Raw genomic sequence first — 19,523 nt, forward strand, 5'->3', positions numbered from 1 at the left:
GCATATTTTATTAAAAAGTTGCTTGAGGTTGGTTAAGTTGGGTAAGGGTTACCGATGAGGGTAGTCTATAGATCATGGGGTCACTGGACTTCAAAGTCATAGATATTTCAAAATATAAAAATGAGAAGTTATCTCTAAAAAATATGAACTATTTTCTTATTAGTCAATCCCTGAATAGTATATGAACTTTCTAATTTTATACTTTAAACAACATATTATCCTTACATATAATTTTATTTACAACTTATATTATTACACTAAACTACACTACTAATGATGTAGAACTCACTCTTCACTAGCACTTCTGACACTATCATATCTCTCTTACTTTGCTATTTATATACTCTCTCCGTCCCAAGATAAGTGATCTAGTTCTTTTGGGCACAGAATTTAAGGAATGATATTTAAATAAGTTAAAGTGGAGAGAGTAAAGTATGAAAGGGGGAAAAGTAGAGGAGAGAAGAGAGAATAAAGTAGGAGGAAAATAAAGTAAGAGATATGACTTTTTGCTAAAAATAAAAATATGTCACTTATAGTGGGACATCGCAAAAAGGAATACAAATCACTTATCTTGGGACGGAGGGAGTATTAAAATTCGTACATTGAATTAAGTGTACATGCTTTTCAGATAAGAAAAAGAGTAGTAACCTTAAATAAATGAAAAATAAACTATTTTTTATACCAAGAAAAATAGACTTTAGAGTTTGGACCGTAGGAATTCAAGACGTTGAGATGTAGAAATATCAAAATGAGACGTTTTTAGTTGGTGAATATAAAATGAGAGGCGGATTATACCAATAAGAATAGGGCGGCTGCATATTAATCAGTCAACTAGTTCATCAGTTAGTGGTTTGGGCGGAGAAATGGAAATGGAGTCCCCGTTTAAATCCGACGTCCTCAAAGGCAAGGTTGCCCTGCTCACCGGCGGAGGCTCCGGCATCGGCTTTGAGATCTCCACCCAATTCGGCAAACACGGAGCCTCCGTCGCCATCATGGGCCGCCGCAGGAATGTCCTCGACGACGCCGTTTCCGCCCTCACCTCCCGAGGCATCCCCGTATTATTTCTTAACTTTCACTTTTCAACTAATTTTCGCTTCCAATTCCGCTTTTCACCATCTCAATTCTGCTTATCATCTGCTCTGCTGCTTTTTTGCTTTATGTTTTTTATTGCTTTCTCGATTTTGATTGTCTTGCTATTTGGTAGCTACCAAACCAATTTTCGTCTCTAATTTCTCACCGGAAATTTTTCAGGCAATTGGTTTTGAAGGGGATGTTAGGAATTTGGAAGATGCAAAAAGAGTCGTGGAGGCAACGGTGAAGCATTTCGGGAAGCTTGACATTCTGGTCAATGCGGCCGCCGGCAATTTTCTATCTGCAGCTGAAAATCTCTCTCCCAAAGGCTTCAAGACAGGTTGATTTAGTTTTTGTCCTTTGAATAATGAATATTAGTCAAGTCTGGAACTAATTTAAATGATGTGATGATGAATCAACCATAAAATGAAGACTTGAGATCTTTACTTTTACAATGAATGAATACTGTATGCAGTTATGGACATTGATAGTGTTGGGACATTCACAATGTGTCACGAAGCGCTCAAGTATCTCAAGAAAGACGGACCTGGAAAAGCCGGAGGCCTTATTTTGAACATCAGCGCCACTCTGCACTACACAGCATCATGGTATCAGATCCATGTGTCTGCAGCCAAGGTTTGTAGTTTGATGCTTGTGGTGAACATCGTTGTACTTTGAGTCAATTTGTCGCTCTGTATTTCTGTATCCAGGCTGCTATCGACGCGATGACAAGAAATTTGGCACTGGAATGGGGCACCGATTTTGATATAAGAGTTAATGGGATTGCACCTGGTCCTATAGGAGATACGGCTGGCCTGAGTAAACTTCTGCCTGATGAAATTGGTAACAAAATAAGTGATTATATGCCTCTATACAAACTTGGTGAGAAGTGGGACATTGCCATGGCTGCCGTGTACCTTGCCTCGGATGCTGGTAAGGCACATTTGATGAAGCAACCTGCCTACTTTACTTGAAGCAGCTACTGTGTTTAGGTTTTAGGCTTTGACACCGTGTTTTTTCATTTTCCTGTTGTAATGTAACTGTCTTATGTGAAGGTAAATACGTCAATGGGAGCATCCTCCCTGTTGATGGAGGATTGTGGCTGAGCCGTCCTCGTCATCTAGCTAAGGATGAGGTGAAGCAGAATTCTCGATCCATAGAGAAGAGATCTCGTGCTGCCCCAGTTGGCCTTCCGATGAGCAAACTGTAGCTCAAGTTCAAATTGCGCTGCATACATCATGGACTAAATTCGTATGCATTTAGTTGGAACACCATTTGTTGAATTCTACAGGTTTCATTAAAAATCAGAAGGAAATAACTTAATCTCCTTCGTAGTAAATTAGAAGGATTACATGATCATTTGTGAATGAAAATTGATGTTTCGAATGTCTTGGCATTTATTTATGTTCTCGGTTAAAATGTGGTAGCTCTGTTTTGGTTCATCAAATGGAACCCTTTTCAGATAGGCAAGCCTGGCTTCTATCAACTGCCTGCACTATATCATGTGTTAATGTCTTTCAGCCACGCGATTTCTTCAGAGCGAAACCACTGTGCCCCGTTCAGTAGAAGAAGCAGTTCCTCCTAGAGTTCAACATCGGTGCAGCGGAGCAGAATATATATCCAGATCCAGGGGTTGAAACCTAAGACGGCGTAATGGTCCATCCTGTTCAGTAACGATGAGATTCCACAAAGATCACAACAGTACTCAAATGGCCAACACCCTCCACTCTACACACTCTACACACGGCTTATGGTTTCCTCGGTCTAACAGGTTATTATCGTCGTTTTATTAAGGATTATGGCAAGATTGCAACTCCTTTAACTAACCTACTATAAAAACCGACGCCCGCAAGTGAACTTGCCCTAGCGAAGCCGAACAAGCATTCCAAGCCCTCAAAGTTGCTCTTAAGTACTATTTTCGTTAACTTATGAACTCAAAAAAATGTCTGGCTATGATGGACATGGAGGGGAAAAATAAATAAAAAGATAGATTTAATTATTTCATTTAAATAACTGGGGGCCGCATTTGATAAACTGACAAATTTTAGAGACAAAAAATTGTAGAGTTCACTGTACATAAGAACTCATAATAAAATAAATAACAAATAAATATATCTTGAAAAAGTGAAATATTCCATTAATAGAAAATAAAGGAAAAGCAGGAAATATGCTGGTGGACTCAATTTAGTATTTAGTACTATTTACCAACTAAAACACCACATGAGATTTTCCCGAAGTTAATGGCGCACTCGCCCATTAAAATACAAATATATATATACTCCATTTATTGTAACCACAAAACATGTTTGCTTTTGGATTATAAAGATTCCACGTATTATTAAGTTATACCTTCATTTCTTGCTTTATTAATATTCTCTATAATGAGATTATTTTCATTTTGGATATCCAAAAATACTATGAAAAATGTTTCATTTTTTCATTTTGTGTACACTATTCTGAATTCTATTCACTTTTTCTTCTTCACTTTATATTTACACATCTTTTTCATCTTCATTCTCATATTTTATCTATTATTTTTATTTTATTCATTGGTGGAAGAGTACTTTTTAAATAATGAGAAATTATTCAATTTTCATTTATCTAACGGTTAGAAATTAGAGTGTGGTCGGGTGGCCCCATATATTGCATAATGCTCATAACCTACGCCTCAACTTTACATTATAAAACTACAAACCCCACTCAATTCATCCCACTGATCTCTCTGCATCGATACATTCATCGATTTTATCAACGTAAGCTCGACCTCTCTTATCTTCGCCCAAATATCTATATGTTTATATAATTCTATTGTTACCTGATTCTTCTTTTTTGTTCAGGATTTGATCTGAAAATGGCGACGAAGAAGAGTGTGGGTACGCTGAAGGAAGCCGATCTAAAGAGCAAAAAAGTTCTGGTGAGAGCGGATCTGAACGTGCCGTTGGATGATAACTTCAACATTACCGATGATACCAGGATCAGAGCCGCTGTCCCTACCATCAAGTATTTAACGGGATATGGTGCTAAAATCATCCTCACTTCTCACCTTGTACGTATTCATTTTTCATATATACTAATTCCTGGATTAAACTGGAAGCATTCGTATTTGTTTTATGGAGTACATATTCTGCGAGAGGTTTCTTCTTTTCTACATTTATTTGAATTAATTTTGTAGTATGACCGGGGATGTTTACATTTCAATAAATTTCTAAACATGATGATTTAATGTTGGTAATGCTTTGGAGTATGCGTATTGCTTGCTTAATTAATTGTGCTTTCTAGGTTAAGTTAGGTAGATATGAGTGCTCAATACTAGGGCTGTGTTAGATAAATTTGTTCTTCGATTCGTTTGGAAATATGTTTATAGCTACTTGTTTTTGTGCGCTAGTATCCAAGGTATCTTTACTGTGAACTAATTTAATTATTTGAGCTAACGTTTTGATCTTAGTAATAAATCAACTGCCATGTATGATGTGTTACCTTATTTGTTATTGAATAATATGTTGGTTTTTCAGGGCCGTCCAAAAGGTGTCACACCAAAATACAGTTTAAAGCCTCTCGTTCCCAGACTATCTGAGCTTCTTGGGATCCAGGTTCTGAGTACAGCAATCACCTTTATATTGTTGATCTGTGTCCAAGTGTTTTGCTTATCTGAGTTATTTTGTGTTGACAGGTCAAGATGGCTAATGACTGTATTGGTGAAGAAGTTCAGAAGCTGGTGGCTGAATTGCCAGATGGTGGTGTTCTTCTCCTGGAGAATGTTCGGTTTTACAAGGAAGAGGAGAAAAATGATCCCGAGTTTGCAAAAAAGCTTGCTTCTCTTGCAGATTTGTATGTTAATGATGCATTTGGAACTGCGCACAGAGCTCATGCCTCAACAGAGGGAGTTACCAAGTACTTGAAGCCATCTGTTGCTGGATTCCTTATGCAGAAGGTCAGCTGACTAATCTTTTGTTGCGCTTCTATACACTATATTATCCTTTTCTACTTCACAAAAGAATCAAGCCAATCCCGCATAGTCTATGTTGTACTTTTTAAAGCTACTGCCTGTTAAGTTTTCAATCTTAGATGGTTGGTTCACTAATTTTTTTTGTTATGTCAAACTGGAATACACGTTTGTATCAATGAACTTGCATTCTGAAATTATGATTCTGCCCATTTAATACATATCAGGAACTTGATTATTTAGTTGGAGCTGTGTCCAACCCAAAGAAGCCTTTTGCTGCCATTGTGGGGGGCTCAAAGGTCTCATCCAAAATTGGTGTTATTGAATCACTGTTGTCCAAGGTAGACGTCCTGATTCTCGGTGGTGGTATGATCTTCACTTTCTACAAAGCCCAAGGACTTGCGGTGGGATCCTCACTTGTGGAGGCCGACAAGCTTGATCTTGCAACTTCTCTCATGGAGAAGGCTAAGGCTAAAGGAGTATCTCTTTTGCTGCCTTCTGATGTAGTTATTGCTGACAAATTTGCTGCTGATGCCAATAGCAAGGTATGCAGTTTTTGCAAAAGTGGTAAATACAAGCTCAGCTATAGTTTGGTTGTATATGTATTAAATTGTTTTAAGTTTAGTCAAGGGTGATTATTTCATTGGCTTTACTTTGATGACCAAAAAGAAACAACTAAAGCACCTTTGCTGCTATCTGTGCGGTTTTTCATCGTAAATATTAATTTCTGCATTTACCTTCAGACTGTTTCAGCATCTGCCATTCCCGATGGATGGATGGGATTAGATATTGGACCAGATTCGATAAAATCATTTGGTGCAGCTCTTGATTCTACCAAGACAATCATCTGGAATGGCCCAATGGGTGTTTTTGAATTCGACAAGTTTGCAGCAGGAACAGAGGTATTGATTCAGTATTAAAATGCGATATCTTCAAGTTTACATTACTGCAAGTATCTATTTGCTGGACGAGACTTTAAACTAAAGATAATTTGCAATGGTTCCTGTTCAGGCTATCGCAAAGAAGTTGGCAGAACTCAGTGGCAAGGGAGTTACAACAATCATAGGAGGTGGTGACTCAGTTGCTGCAGTGGAGAAGGTTGGACTCGCAGAGAAGATGAGCCATATCTCAACTGGAGGTGGTGCGAGCTTGGAACTTCTCGAGGGAAAGACACTACCTGGAGTCCTTGCCCTTAATGATGCATAAGCTATCTTGTTTCATCGTCTCAAAATGCCCTTTTAGTTGGCGTGTCTGGTTTTCTGTGAAAAACACATTGTTGAGATGTTAGAGTTGGTCTTGTAGAGTGGTAGGCTGTAAACGCTAATAATCGTCACCAATATATTTTGGTACAATAACGGAGATTTTTCATCTTTGTTTTTTACTCATGAAGAGCTGTTGCATTTTTTCACCCGAAGTAAGAAACCACGATGGATGAATCCTGTGTTTGGATGCTCAGTTCTCACTTCTCAACATGGTTATTATATGTTTAGGAGGTGGGAATATCCAATACTTGCAAATGATAGTAGAATGTATGATTTGTTATCCACAGTTGAATCGCCTGGGTTTAATTCAAATCTTGACATAGATAGATTGCCGCACATCATCATGTCATGAGCCCAAAAGAAAACAAGAAAAAACTGGCTATCTTTATTGAAAAATCAATTGATATTTTAGATATATTTCCATAAAAATTTATCAATGTAGATAAATATTCATACTTGTACATTTTATCCAATTTTTTAAAATAAAAAGTTGTATACATGAACTCGTGTAAGGAGTGAGAGCACAACACGAAGGAGAGGGCATATTTTTGCTCAAGACTAACGTTGAAAGCGGAAGTGGCTATGATGAATATGATGAAATGGTGCCCAAATTCATACCCTTCAGCGACCCACAAAATTACTCAACTGCACAACAATCTCAAACTCTTCCGCTCCTCTCACTCGCCCTTACGCTCATTCTCAGCACAATCATCGATCTCGACGCACGACGATGTTCAAGTTCCCTCTTCCTCCCCCTTCTCAGGTCCCTCTCGATTGCTCCAATACGGCCTCAATTTTTTCCTTTTCTTTGGCTTAATTTATCGTATTACTATATTATTAGGGTTGGATGAGATGATGACGGGATTCATATTCGGGAAGAAGAAGGCAACTGAAGTTGCTCACGCGTAGGTACTTCTTCTCCGGCCGTAAATGTTTTTTTTTTTTTTTTTAATTTCGTAAGCGTTTTCACCGGTGGTTGCATTAGGGTTTGGAACAATGTTGTCCGGAAAGGGGATCTGGTGGTTGACGCCACTTGTGGCAATGGTCACGACACAGTGGCTATGGCGAGATTAGTTGCAGATGATGCCGGCAGAGGCCGCGTCTTTGCAATGGACCTTCAGAAATCTGCTTTAGAAAACACTTCATCTTTGCTCGATCAATCACTCACTCCTCATCAGGTTATATTCTCTTGTTGCTTTAATTTTATAGCATCATGTATTGACTCTAAATCATAAGTCTGTTCGGTTTGCAAGATTATATCTCGGGATTATATATGCATTGTGTTTGGTTCATGGGATTGAATCCCACAACTTATCTTAGATGGATAATCACGTGATAATTAGTCATAACTCACTCCATCCAACTAAAATAATCTCACAACTCAATCATATGATAATTAGTCATGGAAACCGAACGACGCCTTAGTTTTACCTTGAGGATGCTCTTGGTATCATTTCTGAATCTCGAGCACTCATCCTTACTGATTCTGCTCGAGTTGGTCGGTAACAAATATTCTGGTTAGCTGTTTATTGTCACTGTAAGTATAAATGTTCGTGCTGCTTGGTTCTTGTTTGTGTTGCTCAGCAGCTGAATTTCTGCATCTGTCTAAACTGAAAGTTGTTGCTTCCTTAATTTTGGGGATGCAGAGAGGACTCGTTGAGCTTTATGCTATGTGCCACACTAAAATGGAAGATCTTGTTCCTAGTGGTGCTTCTGTGAGGTACTGTATTGTGACACTATATGAATTGCAAGTGGTTTGGTTGAGTATAAGTTCAAAGAAACTGTATGGTTGTTGCAATGTTTTGTGAAGGTTAGTCGCGTTCAATTTGGGGTACCTACCAGGAGGTGACAAAAAGATCAAAACGGAGTCAGAAACAACTCTACTTGCATTAGAAGCTGCCAAGAAAATCCTTGCGCGAGGAGGTCTAATAAGTATACTGGCTTATGTTGGGCATTTTGGTGGAAGGTAGGATAAAGCTTGTGATTAATTCATTAAAATTTGTGATGAAACTGTGGTGATCTAGTAGTGATTGATGCTTTTTTCTAGTTTGATAAGTTAAGGTGTTTGTGTTCCTTTTGTAGGGAGGAATTTGAGAAGGTAAGGTCCTTTGCAGCTGAATTACCTGTTGATAATTGGGTGTGCTGCACACTCCAAATGTTAAACCGGCCATCGGCTCCTGTACTGGTCTTATTATCTAAGAAATGATTCGGACATGTCCTTTGTCTATGGCAGCGAGTGCATTTAGTTTGTTTAGAAATTCTCTTTATCTGTATTCGTGAGTTGTGTTAAGATACAGATTGATAATGTAAACTTCAAAATATTTGTGGTTACATGATGACATGCAGTACTTGTACTACCAAGCCTAGCCAACCGCAATTACACAAGGTTTCACGTATAAAACAAAATAGAAAGATCAGATATCTGTCGAATTTGTCCAGAATCTAGATGTAAAAATTTAGATTTAAAAAGACAATGAGAAAAAGCATACATGATTGGTGATGAGAGTACTGAAAATGGCGCAATATTATGGTTTATGAAAAATATTCAATAAAAAAAATGTAGTAACAAATTCCTCGACCGCGATGGGACTCGAACCCACAATCTCCCGCTCCGGAGGCGAGCGCCTTATCCATTAGGCCACGCGGTCCTTGTTGTTTGATCGTCTCGTGAAATTAAAATTATTTCTTTTAGCTAGAATAAATTACTAATGAATTTAGATATCACTACGTGTTATCTTTCTTCTGAAAAATTAGATGTCATACTGCCTATATATCTAAATTCATCTTCACCAAGTTCAACATTATTTTGATTAATAATTAATAATTACAGTATAAGATCAAATTGAACTTGTTAGTTAACCAGAACATATGTATACAAAATTTGAATTTTGATTAATTTCAAAATGCAAATAAATCTAGTGTTTCGTTCTGGTTTTGATTAGGGATGTCAATCGGGCCAGCCCATCGGGTTTCCGGCCAGCCCTATTCGGGTTGCGGGTCAATCGGGTGCGGGCTATTCGGGCTGTGATTTTTACGGGTTATAAAAGTTCAACCCTAACCCTAGAAGCTCGGGTTTCGGGCTAGCCCAGCAGGCTAATCGGGTTGCTACCGATAAAATTAACTTACATTCAATCCAATAAATAATGGTTAAAATTAGTTATATTTATAAAATGTAAAATATTTAATTATTATAAATTTGAGATAAATGCTTAAACTCAAACATAAACATGATCAAATACTAATATTTGAAATTTATGCAAAATAAAACATAATCATCGATAAATTTTAAAGCATGTTTTAAAAATTTAAATATATTTTTTTTAGTGAATTTGAAGTTTTTAATTTATATATCTATTATTATGTTAATAAAAATTTAATATATAATTTATATATTTAATATATAAAAACAAAAGTTATTTTTTTAGTAATCTATATTATAAAATAACCAATGAAGTGTCGAATTAAAGTCAAACAAATAGAACGATAGAAATTTTATTGGGTTTTCGGGCTAGCCCATCGGATTTTCGGGTCTGGTCCTAACGGGTTGCGGGTTAATCGGTGCGGGCTAATCGGGCTGTAATTTTATCGGGCTAGAAATTTTCAGCCCTAACCCTAAAAATTATGCGGCTATTCGGACCGGTCCACGGGTTGCAGGCTATATTGACGTCCCTAGTTTTGATCATACATAAGTTAGTATTTTAAATTTATCAAACATAGAATGGTTTTTTAACAAAGTCGAATAAATTAAATTTTGATCTGATCCGAATCCGGGTCAGGTGGGTTTTGGACGGGCACGGGCCGGGCCTATGCTGGCGTCAAAATCCCCAAGATCGTTAAATATTCAGAATCAGCTTCGTCTCCACCAAGAAACCGCGCATTCCCTGCTCCGGCAATTCATACTAGTGCATTTCTGGGAGCTCATTTTGCAAGTAATTCAGGAATATTTCGTGTCTTCAATTAGCTGTGACTACTTATCTTTTCTCTTTTTGAAAGCAAGTCGTTTCTATCAATTTTGCTCGCACTTGATGTAGATCACAACCCTATGCTTTATATCTATCTCCTGAAAAATCTTTCTCTACCTTTTTCGCGGTCGAATTTTCATTGTCCAAGTTGGATTTCTACGCTCCTTTAGGGCACTAAGTTTCAATTGTGATTAATCTCTTACTTTCACTATGCGAGAGTGCTTATCTTGGTTTGATTAATTATGCAGTTTGCTCATCAGGATTAGTAAAATTGTGTTGAGAAATCAATGGGTGATAGTCAGTACTCTTTCTCCCTCACCACTTTCAGGTATGTATTAGCCGGCTGCACTGATGTTTTTTTTCTAACCTTTTTTTTTTTTAAATGGTGGCGATTGTTGATTACAATGTCTTGTTCCTCATTTCCATTTGTGCAGCCCTTCGGGAAAACTTGTTCAAATCGAACATGCTCTGACTGCAGTTGGATCTGGGCAAACATCCTTGGGAATTAAAGGTGAATTTTTGCTCTGTGCCCCTGCTCACAGTCACATCGTTTTTTAGCGCTGATCATCTCTCACAAAACTGCCTAAATGATGATTTGGCTTATGCGTATGTTGATATGATGTAAGCTACAACTGCAGAAGCTTTTGATTTGTATGTTGAACATGAATGAGTTACAGTCATAAGCGGGCTGCCATAATTTCTATTGTAATCGTTTTGTTTTATTATTTTAAAAAGGGTCATCATTGTTTATGGTCTTGTTGAGTAACACTGAAGGTTATACAATTACATTATCTGTTTGAAATAGTTAACAAGCTCTTCTAAAAGAACATATGGTGGAAAAATTACTATACTGGTGTTTCGTTGAAAATACTTTTCTTTCCTTCCACACACTCACAAAATGAAAAAGAGATGTATCAATTGTTCTTTCAAGAAACTGAGAATGCTTATATCGTGTGGTTGCAGCTACTAATGGCGTTGTTATTGCAACTGAGAAGAAACTGCCATCGATTTTGGTTGATGAAACATCTGTAAGTTTTACATGCTCTTACAATAGCATTTCAACTTCATTCATATGCAATTCAACTCTTTATTCCTTTTCAATGTTGAAATGGATGCTGTTCTCTTCCTGATAAGCTGAAGTGCTTATAGTGCATAAACAGCTAATATTAAGTATCATGTTTCGCATAGGATGTAAGTTTTTAATTTTGCCTGAATGATAATATCTTTTTGCTTAATTGTAATTGTAAATTTAATATTACAAGTTTGGTTTGACAATATTAATGCTAACATTTTTATAAACATTCCATACAGAGTCCAGATATTATATATAGTGTTTAATGCTTTGTATATAAACTTATTTATGGAATTGCATTCAATTAGCTGTTTTGAGGGAATTGATTACTTTTCTACTTGAATTTAAATTTGTACACAGCTGTTAATTATGTTGATGGGCATCCTTTTTCTGAAGGTTTATCTGCTTCTTTCAGGTGCAGAAAATTCAGAGTTTGACTCCAAACATTGGAGTTGTATACAGGTTGGTATTGCTATTGCCATACTGTTGTAGCTCCACAATCCCTTGCTTTATTTTGATGGAACCTGGTGAAATCAAAGCATGTCATGCAAAGAGAATGATCATCAAGAGGCCCCTGATGATATAATTGTATACTACTATTAAATTATTAATGTATCCTGGATTCCTGGTATCCTTGTTGACTGCAACTATCTGATTGCTTGTTTGCTAGTAAAGAGTGACCACTCTTTGGCATTTCAAAGTATGAAAGAAACTTTCGATAAGGTTGAAATGTTTGAAATCTTGTGTCAAGGGCATTTCAAGAAAATTATTTGCTTTTGTGAACTGATAGTTGCTTATCCTTCTCTGTTGAGTTATGTTTAACTCAAAACGACATCTATTATATTCTTCTTGAGCTTCCATCTTTGTAAACAGAGGCATTATTATTTTCAGGAATTTTCATTGTTGAGGGTTTTTTGATAGCTTGATAAAGATTCTCTTTTGTGCAGTGGCATGGGCCCCGATTCTCGAGTTTTGGTTCGAAAAAGTAGAAAACAGGCTGAGCAATATTATCGGCTTTATAAAGTATGTAATCCATGCCCACTGATGTTTCTGTTATCCGACAACAATATTATTTGCATGTGGCCTTTTCTTTTCTGGAAATATCTTAATAAGAAATCATCATGTACTTGAGTATGCCTTGTAATATTTCAGCTGAAATCTGTAAGCACATATCGTGATAAGAACTTTCAAATTCTTTACACAGTGAAAGCAGTCAATTACACATTGCAAGACAAATCTGACTGAGCAAATATCAGCATATCTTATTACTGAATTAGTATTTCTATGTCTGTTTAGGTTTAATATCCATTAGTTGTGGGAGGTTGTGTGAACAACTGAACATGTAGGAAGTCTTTGTTAGTCAGTTTAAATCCTTTAACTTAAGTGTAGATCAACATTCCCTGGGATTCCATTTTACATCTGTAATAATAAAATGAACGAGAAAGGCCTAGGGACATTTTACAATAAAAAGTTTCACTTTACTTCTTGAGGTGCCCTATGGTTCCTACTTTTTTCTTTTCAAAATAAAGTTATCTTACACATGATATCCCATAGGTAGTGCTAAGTTTCTAACTAACAGCTAACTGTATGCTATGTATGTATCCATTTATATGTCCTCTGCAGACATAATATAGCAATCTATGCTGACAATCAGTCATCTGCCAAAAATATTATAGGAACCAATTCCGGTGACTCAGTTGGTGAGGGAAACTGCTACTGTTATGCAGGAGTTCACTCAGTCGGGGTATACTCGTTACTTTATTGCTCTCCTGTTCTAAAAAAGCAAGGGTCATTTATTTATTTTTGATGGCTTTCTTCTTTTGGCTACAACTGCTTTTGATGATTTGATCTCATATGAGTAAACTAGATCTGTCTGATAAAGTGTAATTAAATTAATTCATTTCTTAATTTATTATATCTGTTGCTACTCACTAGGCAGTTCATTATGATCACCGCCACATTCCACTATCTTTTTTCACCAACTTTTCTTTACATTTCTTAAATCCCGTGCCGAACTCAAATGAGACTCCTAAAGTGGGACGGAGGGAGTGTTAACATTTATCCTACTAATCTAAAAACTCTCTGGATTTTCTGATAGTGGCGTGAGGCCCTTTGGTGTATCACTTTTGGTTGCTGGATATGATGATAAGGGCCCCCAGCTATATCAGGTATACGAAGCACTAATTCTATCAATTTGCAGTTGCATTTTCTGTGCCATATCTAGTATTTTAGTTTGGTGACCGGGCCAACATTATATTTATCTTGTATTGCAAATTATACATTACTTTCGCCTTATCTATTTCTCCTGAAATGTACTGTGGGTGTGCATGCTGTTCCAAACACAGTTATATATTGCTATAATTTGATTGCCTCATTTTGTAATCCCACTTGCATGATACACAAATAATTCATGAATGAGTAATATTTTCTTGTTTTGCAGCAATTGACCAAATCAGAGCATCTACTTACTGAGATGTTAATTTTTCTTCTATAGGTTGATCCTTCAGGTTCATATTTCTCTTGGAAAGCTTCAGCCATGGGAAAGAATGTTTCTAATGCAAAGGCATTTCTGGAGAAGAGGTGATTTATTTTTACATTTTTTTGGGGGTGGAGGATGGCTTCTTTTCTTTGAGTTGCATGATGTTCAACTAGATCGGGCTACACTATCTATTTCATGTTACCTTAGCCCATTTAGAGAAGCATGCTGCACTCTACATATTTTTGAGTGGATTAAACTTTTCACTATTGCAATTACTCTTGTACCCATCTAATTCTTTGACTGCTCCTTGATTCCAAATTTTAGTAATTTACCTGTGGAATTCTTTGCAGATATACCGAGGGGATGGAACTTGATGATGCTGTTCATACAGCGATTTTGACTTTGAAGGAGGGGTAAGCGCCTGTTTTCTCTCTTAGAAATTGGTCTGTGTGTGAAAACTCTCTCTATTTCTCTTTTGTTGGGGAAGGTTTGAATTTATATCTATTTTTCAACGTCTCTTGGGGGGAAAATCACATGATTTTTTGCATGTTTTTCTCAATAAAATCATCTAGAAGAAGCATGTTCAGGTGCCACGGTTTATAATTGCTTAGAGTAATATGGTCTTTTATGTAGCATGGTGTGGTAATTGATATTAATAATTGTTGGCACCTTGGATTTCCAGATTCGAAGGGCAAATTACTGGCAAAAATATTGAGATTGGCGTGATTGGCAGCGACAGAATATTCAGGTGAGTGTGTTGTCTGTCTATGAAGTTTCTTTAAATTGCATGCAAAAGGGAGTCTGAGATGTTTTTTTTTTCTCAAAATTTGTTGTGCAGGGTTTTGAGCCCATCTGAAGTGGAGGATTACTTGCAAGAGGTGGAATAGTTGAGTTCCATCTCTCGACTATTACAATTATCCGGCATATCCTGTATTGGCCTGAAAATCTTCACTTCTCTTTCCTTTTGTATTTCAGCAAAAGATTTTAGAGATTTGTATCCTCTGAAATTTTTATTGTAATCTCGGTTTTTACTCTGATAATGTATTTTTCACAATATCAAGTCAGGTCTCTAGATTCTGTGGTTAAAATGCGGAAACTCCCATAATTATGCTCGCCCTAACTCTTTGAGCAGTTTTACTCGATACATCTCATTACCCAGTGATGCACATATTCTGGTCCCGACCCCCTCAGACCCAAGAGTGAGTCACTCATTAACCAGTCTGACCCTGCCCGGCAAAGATTTTTTTAAAAATAGTAGTAGTAACTCATTCTCCTCTAACCTCTCTCTTTTTTGTTTCTCTTGTTAAACAGAGTGAAAAAAAAGTTTTATCCCAACTTTTACTTATATTAATTGATTTTTCGTATAGGTCTCCTCCCTCTCGTCTGATACTGGATCTCAATTTATTTACGTAGACTCTGCAAACAAGATTGCTTCCACAGACCAGAATTGATTTTGTTTGATTATGTTTTATCCGACTAATCCCCATTACAATTTAAATAGACAGCAACAGTACAAGTAGCTCTTGTAGCTCAGTTGGTTAGAGCACCCGTTTAGTAAGCGGGAGGTCTTGAGTTCAACTCTCAACAAGAGCATGATTTATGTTTTTTTATACAATTTTGCTTTTATTTTTTGAGAGGATTTTCCAAGCCAGTGGATCACTGCAGCAAAAGGCAGATAGATATTCAATGTCACGATAATCTAGATTCAAGATCGCGTTTTTGTCCCTGGAATCAGTTTCAACTCATCATTCCATGGCCTATTATTTGCAACAAAAATGATTGAGACTGAGATAGCTAAACCATGAAGATGCTCCCATTTTACTAAAGCAGAAAATATGGATCTATTTGAACTAAGATTGGCTACATTGACATAAATGAGCTTCTTACATAAGCATCCCACTCGACTCTAGTAATTAGTAAACAATATATGTTCATGCAGAGGCATTCCGTAAATTAGAAGCTCATGTCAAGATTCAAGAACATTGATCAAGGTTATGTAGTTTGAATTTGCATCAATCACACTAACCAATCCTTTCTCCAACATATACTAGTATGAAAAATTTTACTAGCTTCATGTGTCATGCATCGTAAGTTGAACGTTCCCAGTTACAAATGCGCACCTTTGTCCTTCACTAATTCAAAAATGCAACAAATACAGTCCCCATAAAAGAACAAGAACCACAACATAACATACATTGAAGCCGCACTGAGCACTTTTGTAGGCATCGCATGCTCGAAAATGCAAGTGCAAGAGGCAACATCGCATGCTCGAAAATGCAAGTGCAAGACTGTACATGACTTGTGATTGTTGGAAGATATATAGCTTATCATCAAACATGTCAGGAGCTAGCTTAACATGACGAGAGTTCAGTCACAAACACTAAATTTATATTACTACGTTACTTTTTGATGTTCCACTTATGTGATGTCCGTGGTGCCGTTGCAATTCCATCGTAGTAATGGGGTTCGAGTTCCTGGCTGTTCCATTCTGCCACAAACTCCTTAAACAGACTCCGTGCAGCTTCCGAAGACAGATCCGCGAAGAACTTTCTCTTCTCTTCTTTTAGCCATGTTGAGAACTCGTTGTTCTTGGAGAAGTAATCATCATCAGTCAATTCTTGGATATCCAGCTTCTATGAGGAGGTGAGAAAATGTATCACTATTTATGCAGCATTCACAAAATTAAACTTCAGTAAGCAGCATTCATAAATTGGTGAACAACTCATTTGAGGGAGAATTTGTTAACTACAGCATACACAAAATTTTATCAAGATACAGCTAATCAATGAACATCTAAGCACAATCAAGATTAATTCAGAAAATATTAACCTTTTGAGAATAACTCAATGATGAGGACAATGTGAAACAAAATAGACTAATCTTGTGGAATTTGATGAGACAAGAACAAATGTTTCAGCCTAAACCAACACCATCACCTACCAATCAAGAGACCCTAATTCTTAGCTACAGAGGTTAGCAGGGGAACTTACTGGAAGTTTATCATGCTTGTGGCCTTTATGCTTGCGCTTCCCACTAGATTTCTGTTCTGAATCAGCACCAATCAATCAGTGATGTAATATAAAATTCAATTCGAATTCATCACAATCAGTAACGCGATTCGGCGAATTAATTTGTGATGGAATCGGATTCGTTATCATTTGATCAATGTTCGTAACCCTAGGGCTATAGCCAGAAGAAAATGCTAAATCAACAACAGAGTGAAAATTCTGAACCAATTACACAATCGAAATCGAAGTTAAATACCTTTACGAGAATGGTGCTTGGAGGAAGTATGAGATTTATGCTTCTTACTAGACTTGTGTTCCTTATCATCGTCCTTACTTCTACGCCTTTTGCTTCTCGATTCATCTGCACGAGAATCCGCCGTCAAAAGAGCTCTACGCCGCGCAATGAAACCAGCAAAATTATTGATTTAAAAAAAAAAAAGCACCTCGCGGAGAGGAAGACGATCTCTTGAGCTTGTGATTGTCATCTTTGGATTTACCCATCGCTGGAGATTGATTGATTTCCCTCTCAAATTGAATCAGACCTAATGTAATACTGCAAATCCCATCTTCTGGAGAATAAAAAATAAAATAAAATAAAATAAAGATAGTTTGGACTGGGTTTGGGCCATTGGGACCAAATTTAGAGTAGCCCACACTTTCCAACGGATAAAAGGGTCCAGTATTATGCACGTTGTTTTATCTCTATTTATAAACCATTGCAAAAATTTGTGAATCTGATCAATATTGGGAATGCACATAATAGCGCACTACTATTGATCTCTAAACAGTAAACTTATCAGTTCCTTTTCGTCAAAAGATTAATGCTATGTAGAGCATTTTTAATTCTGTCACCAGATTTTATGTAATGTTGAAGTAGAGAGAATAAAGTAAGAGAGAGTAGAAAAAGTAGACATAGTAATATTTCTATATTTAGGAATATGTCATACTATAAAATGGGACATCCTAAAAGAAAAAATGTATCCCTTAAAGTGAGACGGAGGGAATACATTTTTAGGTATTACTATTAGTATTGGGAAAAAAAAACTTGTTGACTAATGAGTAACGACTTGAATTTTCTTTTATGTTTCATTTATGTAGGGATCAGATTAGTCTAGATTCACTAACTACGGAGACCTCTTTGTACTTGTACAAGAGAGCTCAGCCAAACTCTCAACCACGCGGCTGATTTATACAAATATAATGGTGTAAATGTACTAAGGATACAAGAAATTGAACCCTAACTATTACAAGCTTCTTGACCGAAAACCCTAGCTAGTTCATCCACTTGATTCGTATCCTGCACACTCAAGAAACAGGTCAATAACTTCACACAAGATCTTCTCAGATCAAAGAAGAGAAACTAACACAAAGAGAAGAAACAAAACAGAATAGATCACACAATATGGCTCAGATCCCGCCACAACCACACTGATCTATTCTACCAGAACAAGATCCAATGGAGCACAACTGGACCGGTTAGAGTTCACCCTCACACCACCGATGCCTTCACCACTAGGGGTGGGTAAGTACGGTATACCTTACCGAAACCACCATACCGTATACCCTACTGTAAATACGGTATGCGAAAAAGTCATACCTTTACCTTACCAAAGTTTTCGGTATACCTTATTTTCGGTACGACGAATTTCCATACCGATACAGTACCTCATTTACGGTATACCGTACCGAAGTTCGGTATACCTTATTTTTGCGATAACTGACTTTCAACATCAATTAAAATAGAAAATTAGAGTTTTTAGATATTATTTATATTTAATAATTTTAAAAGTAAATTAAATATATTTATTCATAATTATATTTATATTTAACAATAGATTTTATAATTAAAAATATATAAAATATACTCCCTCCGTCCCCGAATAAGAGTTACTAATTTTCATTTTGGTCCGTCCCCAATTAAGAGTAGCACTTCACTTTTACCATAAATGGTAAGTAAGTCCCACATTCCATTAACTCATTTCACTCACATTTTATTATAAAACCAATATAAAAAAGTGGATCCCACATTCCACTAACTTTTTCAACCAACTTTTCTTTACATTTCTTAAAACCCGTGTCCGGTCAAAGTGCTACTCCTAATGGGGGACGGAGGGAGTATTTTATATATAATTGTGTTTATATTTTTTTGGTATATACCTTAGTTTACGGTATATACCTTAATTTACGGTATATACCGAATTTCGGTATACCGCGGTATACCGCGGTATTTGAAAATTCATACCGTTACCTTACCGGAATCTTTCGGTAAGGTATCATACCGTACCGAAAGTCACGGTATACCGAAAATTCGGTATTTTTTCGGTACGATAAGGCCGGTATTTCGGTATTTTTCCCCTCACACCAGATCAAGTTCCACCGAACAAAATCTCAGCACAGAACCTTCAAGTCTCACAAACCCTAGTTCTTCTCCGGCACCCAAGCAATCGAAGAGATTGCCTTATCCCAACACACACAAAAGATCTACCACTCAAAGAACCATGAGAGATCACCAAGAGATGGCCGGAAACTCATCGGAGAAGAAGAGAGAAGAGAGAATACACTGAATCGAGTGTAGAGAGAGAGAGATCAGAGAATGAAAAAATGAGAACGGCGCATAGCCTTCTCACATTAACAAACACAGCCCTACATCCAACGGTGGAGGAGCACGATCTATGAGAGAGAGCACGTGGCAGCATCTGGTGAGAGGAGATAAGAGCACTCCCAAT

The 19,523-nt window shown here is 36.9% G+C and overlaps 5 protein-coding genes and 2 non-coding genes across 13 annotated transcripts; 5 read left to right on the plus strand and 2 right to left on the minus strand.

The window, feature by feature from the left end:
- The first annotated feature begins 758 nt into the window (after window positions 1-758).
- On the plus strand, window positions 759-2,457 carry LOC125187272 (peroxisomal 2,4-dienoyl-CoA reductase [(3E)-enoyl-CoA-producing]-like). Its single transcript, XM_048083827.2, has 5 exons — window positions 759-1,055; window positions 1,252-1,411; window positions 1,547-1,707; window positions 1,782-2,004; window positions 2,127-2,457. The coding sequence occupies exons 1-5, from the start codon at window positions 864-866 to the stop codon at window positions 2,279-2,281; spliced, it is 891 nt and encodes a 296-aa protein (XP_047939784.1). The 5' UTR covers window positions 759-863; the 3' UTR covers window positions 2,282-2,457.
- A 1,211-nt stretch (window positions 2,458-3,668) lies between these two features.
- On the plus strand, window positions 3,669-6,399 carry LOC125191210 (phosphoglycerate kinase, cytosolic-like). Its single transcript, XM_048088720.2, has 7 exons — window positions 3,669-3,824; window positions 3,909-4,117; window positions 4,584-4,661; window positions 4,742-5,002; window positions 5,242-5,559; window positions 5,758-5,916; window positions 6,026-6,399. The coding sequence occupies exons 1-7, from the start codon at window positions 3,722-3,724 to the stop codon at window positions 6,218-6,220; spliced, it is 1,323 nt and encodes a 440-aa protein (XP_047944677.1). The 5' UTR covers window positions 3,669-3,721; the 3' UTR covers window positions 6,221-6,399.
- A 353-nt stretch (window positions 6,400-6,752) lies between these two features.
- LOC125190242 (S-adenosyl-L-methionine-dependent methyltransferases superfamily protein) lies at window positions 6,753-8,633 on the plus strand. 2 transcript variants are annotated; one of them, XM_048087490.2, is made up of 6 exons: window positions 6,755-7,039; window positions 7,118-7,181; window positions 7,262-7,454; window positions 7,923-7,996; window positions 8,087-8,242; window positions 8,359-8,633. In XM_048087490.2, exons 1-6 carry the CDS (start codon window positions 6,859-6,861, stop codon window positions 8,480-8,482), a joined length of 792 nt encoding a protein of 263 aa, XP_047943447.1. In that variant the 5' UTR covers window positions 6,755-6,858; the 3' UTR covers window positions 8,483-8,633. The 2 variants fall into 2 exon arrangements, with proteins under 2 accessions (XP_088914662.1, XP_047943447.1); XM_089058536.1 differs by having other exon boundaries at window positions 6,753-7,181.
- Window positions 8,634-8,851: 218 nt separating this feature from the next.
- On the minus strand, window positions 8,852-8,924 carry TRNAR-CCG (transfer RNA arginine (anticodon CCG)). Its single transcript has one exon. It is a non-coding gene; the product is annotated as a tRNA-Arg (tRNA).
- A 1,136-nt stretch (window positions 8,925-10,060) lies between these two features.
- LOC125186499 (proteasome subunit alpha type-2-A-like) lies at window positions 10,061-14,877 on the plus strand. 3 transcript variants are annotated; one of them, XM_048082865.2, is made up of 12 exons: window positions 10,061-10,205; window positions 10,487-10,566; window positions 10,673-10,749; window positions 11,202-11,266; window positions 11,726-11,772; window positions 12,258-12,333; window positions 12,987-13,054; window positions 13,409-13,478; window positions 13,805-13,890; window positions 14,140-14,202; window positions 14,472-14,537; window positions 14,628-14,877. In XM_048082865.2, exons 2-12 carry the CDS (start codon window positions 10,526-10,528, stop codon window positions 14,674-14,676), a joined length of 708 nt encoding a protein of 235 aa, XP_047938822.1. In that variant the 5' UTR covers window positions 10,061-10,205; window positions 10,487-10,525; the 3' UTR covers window positions 14,677-14,877. The 3 variants fall into 3 exon arrangements, with proteins under 3 accessions (XP_047938822.1, XP_047938823.1, XP_088914278.1); XM_048082866.2 differs by having other exon boundaries at window positions 10,128-10,239; XM_089058152.1 differs by having other exon boundaries at window positions 10,148-10,211; window positions 10,484-10,566.
- Window positions 14,878-15,308: 431 nt separating this feature from the next.
- Window positions 15,309-15,382, plus strand: TRNAT-AGU (transfer RNA threonine (anticodon AGU)). Its single transcript has one exon. It is a non-coding gene; the product is annotated as a tRNA-Thr (tRNA).
- Window positions 15,383-15,895: 513 nt separating this feature from the next.
- Window positions 15,896-17,434, minus strand: SCI1 (splicing regulatory glutamine/lysine-rich-like protein). Of its 4 annotated transcripts, none has more exons than XM_048083821.2 (4): window positions 17,241-17,434; window positions 17,054-17,158; window positions 16,780-16,830; window positions 15,896-16,419 (listed from the first exon to the last, which is right to left on the minus strand). In XM_048083821.2, the coding sequence occupies exons 1-4, from the start codon at window positions 17,280-17,282 to the stop codon at window positions 16,189-16,191; spliced, it is 429 nt and encodes a 142-aa protein (XP_047939778.1). In that variant the 5' UTR covers window positions 17,283-17,434; the 3' UTR covers window positions 15,896-16,188. The 4 variants fall into 4 exon arrangements, with proteins under 4 accessions (XP_047939778.1, XP_047939776.1, XP_047939777.1 ...); XM_048083819.2 differs by having other exon boundaries at window positions 16,780-16,835; window positions 17,241-17,433; XM_048083820.2 differs by having other exon boundaries at window positions 15,896-16,422; window positions 17,241-17,430.
- Window positions 17,435-19,523: the final 2,089 nt, after the last annotated feature.

Source organism: Salvia hispanica, chromosome 5, assembly GCF_029641045.1.
Source record: "Salvia hispanica isolate PSC_SH4W2 chromosome 5, Shi_PSC_v1, whole genome shotgun sequence".
NCBI classification, from domain to species: Eukaryota; Viridiplantae; Streptophyta; class Magnoliopsida; order Lamiales; family Lamiaceae; genus Salvia; species Salvia hispanica.

What these genes read in the sequence shown, in the direction of transcription:
- LOC125187272 (XM_048083827.2), top strand. Translation starts at nt 864, where the DNA reads ATGGAAATGGAGTCCCCGTTTAAATCCGACGTCCTCAAAGGCAAGGTT. An exon ending in TCCCAAAGGCTTCAAGACAG is followed by an intron (nt 1,412 to 1,546) that starts GTTGATTTAGTT and finishes TACTGTATGCAG; the next exon opens with TTATGGACATTGATAGTGTT. An exon ending in TCCATGTGTCTGCAGCCAAG is followed by an intron (nt 1,708 to 1,781) that starts GTTTGTAGTTTG and finishes TTCTGTATCCAG; the next exon opens with GCTGCTATCGACGCGATGAC.
- LOC125191210 (XM_048088720.2), top strand. Translation starts at nt 3,722, where the DNA reads ATGCTCATAACCTACGCCTCAACTTTACATTATAAAACTACAAACCCC. An exon ending in CATTCATCGATTTTATCAAC is followed by an intron (nt 3,825 to 3,908) that starts GTAAGCTCGACC and finishes TTTTTTGTTCAG; the next exon opens with GATTTGATCTGAAAATGGCG. An exon ending in CTGAGCTTCTTGGGATCCAG is followed by an intron (nt 4,662 to 4,741) that starts GTTCTGAGTACA and finishes TTGTGTTGACAG; the next exon opens with GTCAAGATGGCTAATGACTG.
- LOC125190242 (XM_089058536.1), top strand. Translation starts at nt 6,859, where the DNA reads ATGATGAATATGATGAAATGGTGCCCAAATTCATACCCTTCAGCGACC. An exon ending in GCAACTGAAGTTGCTCACGC is followed by an intron (nt 7,182 to 7,261) that starts GTAGGTACTTCT and finishes TGGTTGCATTAG; the next exon opens with GGTTTGGAACAATGTTGTCC. An exon ending in GTTGGGCATTTTGGTGGAAG is followed by an intron (nt 8,243 to 8,358) that starts GTAGGATAAAGC and finishes TTCCTTTTGTAG; the next exon opens with GGAGGAATTTGAGAAGGTAA.
- LOC125186499 (XM_048082865.2), top strand. Translation starts at nt 10,526, where the DNA reads ATGGGTGATAGTCAGTACTCTTTCTCCCTCACCACTTTCAG. An exon ending in AACATTGGAGTTGTATACAG is followed by an intron (nt 11,773 to 12,257) that starts GTTGGTATTGCT and finishes TCTTTTGTGCAG; the next exon opens with TGGCATGGGCCCCGATTCTC. An exon ending in CAGGAGTTCACTCAGTCGGG is followed by an intron (nt 13,055 to 13,408) that starts GTATACTCGTTA and finishes ATTTTCTGATAG; the next exon opens with TGGCGTGAGGCCCTTTGGTG.
- SCI1 (XM_048083818.2), bottom strand. Translation starts at nt 17,298, where the DNA reads ATGGGTAAATCCAAAGATGACAATCACAAGCTCAAGAGATCGTCTTCC. An exon ending in ATCGTCTTCCTCTCCGCGAG is followed by an intron (nt 17,159 to 17,240) that starts GTGCTTTTTTTT and finishes ATTCTCGTGCAG; the next exon opens with ATGAATCGAGAAGCAAAAGG. An exon ending in ACAAGCATGATAAACTTCCA is followed by an intron (nt 16,423 to 16,779) that starts GTAAGTTCCCCT and finishes ACCTCCTCATAG; the next exon opens with AAGCTGGATATCCAAGAATT.